General features: G+C 38.8%; 1 protein-coding gene across 1 annotated transcript; it reads right to left on the bottom strand.

Annotated features, from left to right (window-relative positions):
• Positions 1–241: 241 nt before the first annotated feature.
• idh1 (isocitrate dehydrogenase (NADP(+)) 1) lies at positions 242–8435 on the bottom strand. Its single transcript, XM_017431823.3, has 9 exons — positions 8279–8435; positions 6486–6630; positions 5402–5693; positions 3102–3204; positions 2484–2661; positions 2220–2371; positions 1964–2104; positions 1655–1817; positions 242–766 (listed from the first exon to the last, which is right to left on the bottom strand). The coding sequence occupies exons 2-9, from the start codon at positions 6605–6607 to the stop codon at positions 673–675; spliced, it is 1245 nt and encodes a 414-aa protein (XP_017287312.1). The 5' UTR covers positions 6608–6630; positions 8279–8435; the 3' UTR covers positions 242–672.
• Between the last annotated feature and the right edge of the window lie 3254 nt (positions 8436–11689).

The following is an 11689-nucleotide window of genomic DNA, read 5'->3' as shown; positions in this document are numbered from 1 at the left end:
TTACACCTCATTAAAAAGTCTTAGAAGTACAAAAATAAGTACAAATCTAAAAGCAAGTATTTTAATTTCTTGCCAGTTTACAAAGGGTCATACCTTTGTTTGAGATCTATATATTTTATTTTGCATATATTTTGCAAAAAGTAAAATTTCATGGAATGTGTAGATACTTAATTACATAGAGGTCTCATTAGTGACAAGATAAAATATGATGATGTTGCCTGAGGTGTTAGTAAAACACAAAGAAAGTCATCATGATTTTAATGTAAAAATGAGTCAGTAAATGTCCAGAGGCTACCTCACAAATACCTTCTCTTGGTTCAGCACAGATCAACAACATACATCAAGTTAGTGCAATCAGGGTAAAGAAGAGTTCCAAGTCATCATGTCAGGGTCCACTAGAATTCCTATAGATGGATACTTTCTGCATCATGTTTTTGTTCTCATAAGAATGCTTTTGTTTTTGGTCTACCAGAGCTGCAGCATGAGGGACAGTGGTCAGAAGCCTTTTTTTTTTCTTGTGGACAAGGCATCCTCCTCGATCAATCCTGGAGCCACAAGCACACTCCCCTCCCCTCAGCCAACTACTCCAGTTCCTGTAGAGACGTCAATGTGTGCATGTGTGTTTATCGAGTGTGCATGTCTGGGTGTAAGCCCTGCAGCTGGAAGGGGGAATCACAGTTTGGGCTGCTTGGCTAACTTTATCTTCAGATTCTCTGCCAACTTGTCCAGGAACTCAAAAGTGTTCAAGTAGTCATCACGTGTCACCCTGAAAAAAAAAATGAGATAAGTTCATACATGATCAACAGTAAGGGTGGGGTTAAAATTCTGTTTTTAGGTGCATCACATGGCAGACAACACGATTCTGAATCAGTTTTGAAGAATCAAAGATGTATTTTGTTAACTGTGCTGAACGTCAGCAGAGTAGTTGCTGGGCTGTGCAGTTTGTCCTAGTTTAGCTGCTGAAGTTAAAAGATGCTGCAGTGTGTTTTACAGCTTTTTCTTTTTCCTTTGCTGAATCCTAAAGAATATGTCTGTAAATAATAGCTAAAGTTATAACTTGTTGGATAAAAATAAAATTCAGCTTTGAGTTGGTGAAGTGCTGCTTCAGTTGGAGGCTTTGTTCTGTCAAAGTGTTTTTCCATGTTTTTTTTTTTTTTTTGTTGTCCTATTCATTTTTTAATTTTAATTATTTATTTTACACAGTATGTATAGCAAAAGGAAATGTTTAAGAGTGGTGTCTATCTCAACTATGGCATATTATCAAAGACCATTTAGGATATAAAAGAAACATCACTCTCCTTTAATTGGAGGGTTTTTTTTTTAACCAACAAATGGGTTTGGTTCTTTGTTGGGAAAAATGCCAATCATAAAGAGAAAACCAAAAGTAAAGTCTGAATATGAATCAAAACGCTCCTGCCATTGGTTGCTGTTTGCCAAATCTGTAAAAGTGAAAAACCTATCAGATATTTTATGGTGAAAAACCAAAAAAAACCTGTCATTTATGGCTTTTCACTCAACTCACTCACTCATGTTTCCATCAGCCTTAGTGTCGATGTGGGTGGCTGATGGCTGCTTGAAATGGACCTATATTCTGCCTACCCAGCATTTTGGGTTTGGGTATTGGGTTTTACAAAATACAACACATGTGACTAACTTTGGGAGGGTTTTGATGCAGATAGCCAAATCCTTGGTCATGAAACCGGCCTCGATGGTCTCGATGCAAACGGCCTCAAGAGCCTCAGAAAAGAAACGCAGCTCTGTGTTGTTGTCCAACTTGGCACGGTGATGCAGACCCCGTGTCCATGCAAAGATGGAGGCTGAAGCAAACAGAGGCACAGATTCAGGACACATTTTGGTTTAAATAGTGAGTGTATGCTACATTCTTACAAAAAACACCTTCCAAACCTTAAGTTTTTAGGAATGCACAAAGCTCGTGGTTGTATGTGCAGGCTTATCATCCTACCTATGGGGTTGGTGGAGGTTTCTTTTCCCTGCTGGTGTTGTCTGTAGTGGCGTGTCACTGTGCCGTGCGCAGCTTCTGACTCCACTGTGCGTCCATCAGGGCAGATCAGTACACTGGTCATCATGCCCAGAGAACCGTAACCTAAAAAACAGCCCCCGAACAACACATCACATGATGAAATCCCATAAACTCGTCGATGGAGTTTTTCTTGATATGATCAGAAGCGTCATGCAACATGCGTGTTTGTTTCGCCAACCTTGTGCCACAGAGTCAGACTGTACATCCCCGTCGTAGTTTTTACAAGCCCAAATAAAGCCTCCCTCTGATTTCATGGCCTGAGCCACCATGTCATCTATGAGCCGGTGCTCATACCAGATTCCTTTGGCCTCAAACTGAGCATGATATTCCCTGAAAGATGCAAGACATCGCATTTATGTTATTTTATACATCAGGTAGAGTTTATATTTGATTATGGGTGCTTTTTGTAAGTGTGTGTGTGTGTGGATTTTAAAGGCTTTACTTTTCATAGATTTCCTGGAAGAGGTCTTTGAAGCGACCATCATACTTCTTCAGGATAGTGTTCTTGGTACTGAGGTACAGAGGCCAGCCTTTAGACAGAGCCACCTGAAAGGAGCTGTGGGCAAAGTCCCTGATGGACTTATCTGTGTTGTACATTCCCAAGGCAACACCACCTGTGCCTGGAGCAACACATCAACACAAATTACTCATACAGTATGCTCACATGAACTTTATTAACACAAGCACACCGACAAATACAATGTAAGTATATAAACCTGCTTTTTGTGACATTATATATTGAAACAAAACACTGTAACAAAGCCATGACAATCCAAACAACAGGAAAGGCTGGAAAACAAGTCACTTTAACTGATGGTCTGTTTTAGTTCATCATCTATGGTGCTTAGTCTTTGGTGCTATACACAGAAAGAATAAAAAAGTTACAGTAGAATTTACATCAAGAAAACAGAAATAGATGGCTTTCCACTTCAAAAGTTAATCTTCACATGAAAATATAGATGATATAGATATAGACAAAGAGGAGAATGACAGAGATTTTGTAAAATGTCCTGAATGACCAAGTCTTTTATGTAGTGTTGTGAATTGTCACTGATCTTACCCTCAAACTCATGGATGACATATTTAACTGGTTCTCCAGCTGTAGGGGTGTAGATCATCTCCACCTTTCCAGGGCCTGGCACCACAAAGTCAGTGGCTTTGTACTGTGGCGAGTACGGTGAAGCGGAAGGAGGGTTATTAGTAGAAAAACAACTTGGCCATTTAAACCCACTAAACGCTTCAGCTCTTAAAATTTATCAGCCAATAATGGTGTGAAATCAAAGTTCATGTAGCGTCCACAATCATAAAAATATGTCAGCAGAGTATTTATTCAATATGTAACCAGCAAGCTTCTGACACTTCACCTGCACTTCAATGAGAGAACTACTGAGTTCGGCATTGCGCCATGAGCCAACCTCAGATTTAGGGCTGTAACATGTCAAAGCTGCAGAGGCAGGTCCAAAGAGCAGTTCATGAAAAGGAAATATTAACTGTGTATCTCCTGGCAACATTTTAACAGCTAATTGGTGAACTAACACGATTTGACAGAAAAAGCACTCAGCTCGGCTGCAACTGAAATATAATTCATGAACTAATTTAGCTCCTTACAGTTCTGGTTTAAACCTAGGTTCAATATTTCTGCTGATTTTTTAGCCATTTTGTGAGTCTGCAATTTTGATGTGTGTTTATATTGGGGAGGGCCTGAGCTGATCTCAAGTATCAGATCAGGGTCTTGATCTCTGTTCTTGACCTTCTGATTATGGTTTTACATTAGATGTGCTATAAACATGGCTGCCATAACATACCTGTGTTAAAATATAAAATGAGAGCAGTTTAGTAGCTACTTACAACATTTGCACTTCAAATATTTATTATTGGTTTAATTAGACCTTTAATAATACACTCAACTGAGTGTGCCCAGTTCACCCAACTAACTCTTAAAGGTAGCACAACTTTAGAGAAAACTTTACAGAGAAGAGACAAGTTTCCAGAGTAACCAATAAAGCAAAAAGGATTACAGTACAGGAGAATGACTTTATCAGTCTCTATGACCAATCCATGACTGTGGTGAAGGAAATTGTTTTTGTTGCCTTTTGGATTAGTTGGAACCATGACCCTTCCGACTACATGACTCACAGAACTACCTGAGCTGAATGAAAAAAGCTTGCCATCACTTGACGAGTGACTGCAATTAGCTTTACATTAGATATTTGGAGTTCAGATGTTTGCCTGGTGTCACAGTTCAGCCTCACAAATCACTGTGCTAAATGACAGTGAAAAAAAAAACTGACAAACATTTTTCTTTGGTTGAAAATAATAATAAAAAACAAAAACCTTGAGGAACAAAAGAAATACTGTTTTTTTTTACTGCAATGTAGAGCTACGTAGATGTCAGCAACAAGATGACATTGATTTTAATAACTTTAATGCACTTATGGTCTGTAATGTGCAACTCCATGCTGTAAAATAAATGCAAGTATTGGATTGAGACTTAAAATGACTTGGATCAGTATAAGGGATAAAAAAAAAATCTTGATCTTGAGATCCCTAGTTTATATAGTGGATTTGTTATTTGTGCTTCAAACACCATGAAAAACCATAAACTGAACAAAAGGTGGACTACAAGGGAAAAAAATGTCTTCCTTAGTTTATGGCCATAATACTAGCGTTAGTCTTCTCTATAAATAATGATATTCATTTGATAAAATTGAGATCCATATTATAGAATAAAAGAATGGATGAATGAATAAAGCCTTTGTATGCTTCAGTTGCATGCTGTAAATGCAACAGTTAATAATTTGCAGTTATACAGCCTTATATTTGTAGCAACATCACAGTGTTGTCTAAAGACAAATCAACATAAAAAGAGGGGTTATGGACTGTAAACCAATATACTGTAGGTCAAGCAATTTAATCACCCGAGGCACATCTGTCTAAGAAATCTGTAAAGCTTTATGAGTCTGCAGCTGATGGCTAAAATCTTACATTTAAGACTTGAAGTTGTGGATGAACCAACAGTGAACTAATAAGGACTATGACTATCTTTTATATACAATTTATGTGAAAAATGCTCTTCTACTTTAAACAGTTTTTTAGAGGATTTAAGTTATTAGTTATGAAAATGCAACATGGAACAAAACTTGGAAACACTACTGTTTTTCTATACTTAAGCAGACCGGAAAAATGCTAAAACTAAAACTTGAAAACATACTTTTCAAGACACAGGACCTCTGTTAAAAGCTTCAAACATCCACTTTGTTTCGGTAGATTATAAAAATAGTACAATAAAAAAACTAAAGCTTAACAATTCTCTCATTTTCCACCCTAGCAGGATGTTTACACAGTGCAGGATTGGGTTACCTGGTCTCCGTGTGCATGCCTGCCAATGATTATGGGCTTCACCCAGCCAGACACCAGTCGGGGGACATTCTTACAGATGATGGCCTCCCTGAACACCGTACCTCCAAGGATGTTCCGAATGGTTCCGTTAGGCGAACGCCACATCTTCTTGAGCTTGAACTCCTCCACACGCTTCTCATCCGGTGTGATGGTGGCACACTTGATACCTACATTGTAACGCCGAACTGCTTCTGCTGCTTCGACTGTCACCTGGTCGTCTGTTGCATCTCGGTTCTCAATGCCAAGATCAAAGCTTTGCAGGAGAAAATGGAAACCAGCAAGCATAAAGTTAGTCAGAATTTAGGGACACCCTTGGCCAAAAGATCTGAGAATGACAATTGTTTTCACAAAGTTTGCTGCTTCAGTGTTTTTAGACCTTTTATTTAAATTAGAGGTCCAGAATAGAACTCTGTTTTTTGTTTTTTAACCTCTTTTTTTATTTACAATGTCCTGGATTACTCAGAGTCTACACCAGCATATTTAAGTCAGATGTTTCTACGATGTTTTTATGTTTCAACTATTAAAGCAAAACATCTCATGAATGAACACATGAATAGACTTGAATTTTCAGAAAATAATTACTGGATGTACCTCTACAACTGATTGTTAGAAATCAGCCAAATTTAAAGGTAACTTACCTTAAAAAAAATTAAAATGTCTATTACTCGGCCAGTTTTACAAATACTGAGTGAAAACTTTATGTGGTAGTAGCTGAGGGTCATTTATGATGTAAACTCTGTGGCATCCTACTATTGGATGACATTGCACATTATGTTACTTGTAAGATTTGACCAAAATAGCTTTTAAGTTTTAAATATTTCCTTAACAAAATCCTGTACAATCGTACTGTAGTATGAATATTTGGTCATGGAAAAAAAATAAAATAAATTTTCTGATGTACTTTAGAGCCAAGGCCCTTAGAAATTCAAAAATGTCAAAATCACATGTTGTAAAAATAGTAAAAGGGGAAAATAGTTAGTTAATTAATTAATAGTTTGTTTTTTGGGTACAGTGGAAAGTTTGTTGTTTGTAAAGGTGCTGTTACCTGTGCAGGTCCAGCTCCAGGTAGGGGAAGATGAGTTTCTCCTTTATGAGTTCCCAGATGACCTGAGTCATCTCATCTCCCTGCATTTCTACCACAGACCCAGCCTTGATCTTCTGAGACATTTTTTAGAGCTGCTACGCAAAAACTGGGAAGAGGATAAGCCAAAATGAAAAAGACAGTTAAAAAAGGTAAAAGAAAACTTAGGCTTTTCTCTACAAAATAATGTAAAAGAAAATAACTTGCTTTGACAGAATAAAATGATTAATTAATGGCACTGGTGCAAAGGTTTTTCCACTTTGTTTTCATCATGAATGAATTAATTCATGAGCTGGGAGTAGCAAGAGCAGTGACTCAGCATTCAATTTGCTCTGACAGATTAACTCCATAATTATCATCCTAAAATGGGAAGTCTATAAAAGCCTATAACAAACCCTGCAGCAGATTGTTAACAAACACCAAGAAACGTTACTGGGATTAGCAGAGTTCCTAAACAGATTTCATTAAAAATTTTCATACTTCTCCAAACTAAATTTACAGATTTTTCTGTTGATTTTAGGATCATAGTTACTGTCAAATATTACCCATTTACTCAAATTTTTTGTCAAATATTTATACAGTAGTTTGGCTTTTTATATGTAAACAGCAAATGCTATGCAAAAACAGAGAAAAACAAGCAAAAACTAAAATAACAGCAGGAGATCCAGACATCCATTTTCTTTACCCCCTTCCCCATTCCGCGTCGCGGGGAGCTGGTGCCTATCTCCAGCAGTCACTGTGCGAGAGGCGGGGGACACACTGCAAGTCCATCACAGGGCCACATAGAGACAAACGAGACAAACAACCATTCACACTCTCACTCACACCTAGGGACAATTTTAGAGTCATCAATGAACGTAACATGCATGTTTTTGGTCCGTGGGAAGAAACTGGAATACCTGGAGTAAACCCACGTGTGCACAGGGAGAACATGCTGGCCTAATATCAACCGATTCAAATCTGTTTACTAAATAAATGGTTTATTTCTAATACACATGCATCTGCCTTTAGTTTTTGGTTTTGGTTGGTTGAGCAAGTTATTTTGAAATATTCAGATTATTTATTTAATATAAAAAAGCAAAGGGAGTAATCTGGAAACAAATACTTTTCCAAACTCTTATTTCTTTTTCCCCTATACTTATTCATAAGAATAACCCTGGAATTATGAGTGGAAGAAAAAAAAATATTAAAAACTTTGTATTTGTTTCTTTAAGTTATTTAAAATGTTAAAATTTGCAATAAAACACAAACAGGGGAGTCTGGTGACATGGCAGTGCTTATTGACATTTGCCCTGGTTTAGAGTATTACACAATGTTCCAAAAGCAATCCTACAAGTTCGGTGTGGGAAACAGCCTTTTCCAACAGCTACAAGCAGTAGGACCCAGTACCGTGAAAACCTTTGGTGGGGCACATTTTAATAAAAATGTCCTGATTAATAACAGAATCCAACATGATACCAGGAAGAGTTTCTCGTGCTGTTCAGGGCACTAGCCATGACCACTTTGAGCTAGCTACATGCAGTTTTCGATGAATGAGGAACCCCAAAAGTAGTAGGAGGCTAAATTCGGCTTATTCGAACACAAACACGCACTTTAACCTTCAATTTTCAAACATATATACTGGTTACCAGAAAAAACTTAACACTAGCATGACAACAGGAAGACCTAACCGAGTTAAGGGCCGAGAGCATTTCACTTCCGTGTAAGTTCCTGTTACTACCATTACTGTACCATTACATTAAGTGACGCATGTTTACCTTTTAATGAATAAATAGCCACGACAGAATCTACGACGAGCTGAGGGAGCGGCAGAGTGCAGTTCGGGTACGAGGTGACAGCCACAGCAGATCAGGCCACAAAAGAAGCCGGCTTCCACCTCCAGGTCTTACTGACAAAAGTTTGACCAATCAGATTAGAGCTGAGAACAAACCAACCAATCATATCAAGTCACACGACAGAAGGCACGTAGACCCCTCGTTGAGCAGGTTGGCCCGTGGCAGCGATACGTCAGAGCGTCCGCCATATTGGATGTGGCAGACCTGCCCTTTAACTAATACAAAGAAACAGACTGTAGAACGGTGCTTTATGAAGTTCAAAGTGTTTTAAGTTAATGCCTGTCATTTACACACACTAATATTTTTGGAAAACAAACAGACACCAAAGACAACATTTGTAACTTTTAACGTGATTACAAAAAATGTTTACACCCTAATTTTTTATGGTAAGCACCAAACCAACATGTATTCTTTTGAGTGTTTAGAGCAGGGGTAGTCAATCCTGGTCCTCAGGGCAACTATCCTGTATGTTTTCTTTGTTTCCCTGCTTCAACACACCTGATTCAGTGGTTAAATTACCTCTTCTTGTTCTGCAGAAGCCTGATAATCACCCACTGATTCAAATCAGGTGTGTTGGAGCAGAGGAACAAGTAAAACATGCAGGATAGTGGCCCTCGAGGACCAGGATTGGACACCAATGGTTTAGAGCTACTAACATGTGTAACACTATTACTGTGGTGATAAATATAGAAATATTCAGTTAACATTTAATCTGTGTCTGTAATAACCAGATCCTGAAATGTAGATGCAATGTAGATTTTCTGAATAAAGAGCACAAACATTCACATATAACTGATTTTGATTAATCATTTTTATATTCAAATCGATGAACATATATATACCAATATATTTATACAGGGGGTGGAGGGTATTGAACATTTATCTATATCTATGCAGGGGGCATTAATGAACCTAAATACACTGCTCAAAAAAATAAAGGGAACACTTAAACAACACAATGTAAGTCAAAGTAAATCAAACTTCTGTGAAATCAAACTGTCCATTTAGGAAGCAACACTGATTGGCAATCAATTTCACATGCTGTTGTGCAAATAGAATAGACAACAGGTGGAAATTATTGGTAATTAGCAAGACACACTCAATAAAAAAGTGGTTCTGCAGGTGGGGACCACAGACAACTTCTCAGTACCTATGCTTTCTGACTGATATTTTGGTCACTTTTGAATGTTGGACAGGCCAGTACACCAGGAGACGTGGAGGAGGCCGTAGGAGGGCAACAACCCAGCAGCAGGACCGCTATCGCCACCTTTGTGCAAGGAGGAATAGGAGGAGCACTGCCAGAGCCCTGCAAAATGACCTGCAGCAGGCCACAAATTCCTGCTTTAGGGATCACACACTAAAGCAGGAATGTTGGCAAAAGGGGATGGAAGCTCTTCAGTTTCTTCTGCTGCTGGAGAAGAGGACATCTCAAAAGCAGACAGGGACACGGTCTCATCCTGTGCTGCCACATTTCCTGATGTGCTTGGAGACACACCGCACCATCAAATGTCGAAAGATGGCCTGGAAGTGGCTAGCTGAAGGGTTGTTATTCCATCCCCCTAAAACACACAAACACCACATTTACACACAGTTACCCAGATAATATGCATACATAGAGACAAACCACATGATTAAAAAAAACTCTGAAATCCTTACTTGATGCCCTGATTGAATTAAAGAAGAGAGTAGCTAGTTCTTATTACTCACAACATTAGGGCACAGGCAGGGGTTCAGCCTCTTGGACAAGCTGGGGACAGTCCAGTGACGGGGTCTCATGTGCTTTCTTTGAGGTCTGAGACGTCCTGGTAGTTACAGGCTAAATCAAAGAATAAAATATAGAAATTCTCTCAGTGTAATACAAAATACGTGGCTGATTCCTTCAAATTTAAAAAGGGAAAAATAGTCTGGCATTGAATTATAGCCTCCTTACAGCATAGTGCTCCACCTACCCTGTGGAGATGAGCTGGGAAACAGAAGACTGAAGGAACATCTCCAGCTCTGATCCTGGCTGTCTGACCTGTCCTGTCAAAGGTCTCTGGGCTGAAATGCTCACTGCAGAGCATGGATGATGGACCAGCAGGAAACCCTTCCCTCCTGACAGCCGTTTCCCATTGCTTTCTCAGCTGTTTATCTTTGGGAAACCTACATAAGTTTGAAAAAAGTTGGCTAAGCAACTAACACCAATCAGAGTAGTTACTTCGGGCTAATTTAGTTAAACAGGAAAGACTTCTTGGTTGTTTGGAGGCAGGTTTGCGCAGGAATTCATAGTATTAGCCACAAAGTCAGCAAGCTCTGTCCGTATAATGACAATATAATGGCCAAATACAATCAAAAGTTGTTGTTTTTTTCGTTTTTACCTGTAAAAGATAATGCCATCAGTTCTGGTTGGAACTGTAAACCGGTTACTATAATTCCATGTAGCACATGAATGAGGAATCTTCTCAGATTGCTCCACTTTGCCACATCCAATATGGCGGCGACGTTGACGTATGATTCGGTGCTAAAAGGGGCGTCTACATCTGTCAGAAGGCATACATACGGATTGGTTATTTTAGTCTCGGTCGAAAAATTGACCAATCAGGTGCAAACACAAAGACTACCCTCCAACTCCCGGAAGTGAATGCTGTCACAATAACACAATGGCCGTAAAACAAGTAATGTCAAGTGCAAATATATAAATACATAGTCTTAGTTACAATATATATATTTTTTTTTCTCTCACATAAATGTCTTTAATCAATTCGGCACAACTACAGTGCCAAACGACAAGAGGATACCAGACTCCGAACAACACTCAGATGATCCAGCTTTCTACCGGCATTTGAACGCACCACTTATGCACGAATCTGAGGCTCCCCGGAAGCGTGAAATGAGTCTCAAAAAGATTTGCAACTCGTAACCGGATTTGTGCGTAAATCTGTGTGTATCAGGCGACTCGTGCACACGTATTTAACAATTTGTAGGTGTAGGAGAAGGTTCTTAATTTGTAATTATCAGATTTGTCAGGTTGAAACAAAAAGTCGCCTGACACACACAAACTAAACTGCATTACAGATACAAATATCCAAAGTTACACACAAAGAGGCTTACACGGATTACAAATCTAGTATTACACACGCACAAGTATTTTGAAATGATTTTCCATAGATAAATATATAATGTGACTGTCAGGGTTTTGATTTATTTAACCTGCTAAGAAAAAATCACACCGGAGAGGCCTGTTGTCTTTTTGTGAAGGCCTTCGCAAAGAGGAGAGATTCCACAACAGCTCCTAATGGCGTGCTGTCCAGGAAGTTCTGCCCCTCCACTTGGGCTTTCTCTTTATTTAAAGGA

The sequence above is a fragment of the Kryptolebias marmoratus genome, linkage group LG6, assembly GCF_001649575.2.
Source record: "Kryptolebias marmoratus isolate JLee-2015 linkage group LG6, ASM164957v2, whole genome shotgun sequence".
In the NCBI taxonomy this organism is placed as follows: Eukaryota; Metazoa; Chordata; class Actinopteri; order Cyprinodontiformes; family Rivulidae; genus Kryptolebias; species Kryptolebias marmoratus.
This window is presented reverse-complemented; position numbering and strand designations above follow the sequence as displayed.

What these genes read in the sequence shown, in the direction of transcription:
- idh1 (XM_017431823.3), bottom strand. Translation starts at nt 6,607, where the DNA reads ATGTCTCAGAAGATCAAGGCTGGGTCTGTGGTAGAAATGCAGGGAGAT. An exon ending in GTCTGACTCTGTGGCACAAG is followed by an intron (nt 2,105 to 2,219) that starts GTTGGCGAAACA and finishes GCTGTTTTTTAG; the next exon opens with GTTACGGTTCTCTGGGCATG. An exon ending in TGCATCAAAACCCTCCCAAA is followed by an intron (nt 767 to 1,654) that starts GTTAGTCACATG and finishes TTTTTTTTTCAG; the next exon opens with GGTGACACGTGATGACTACT.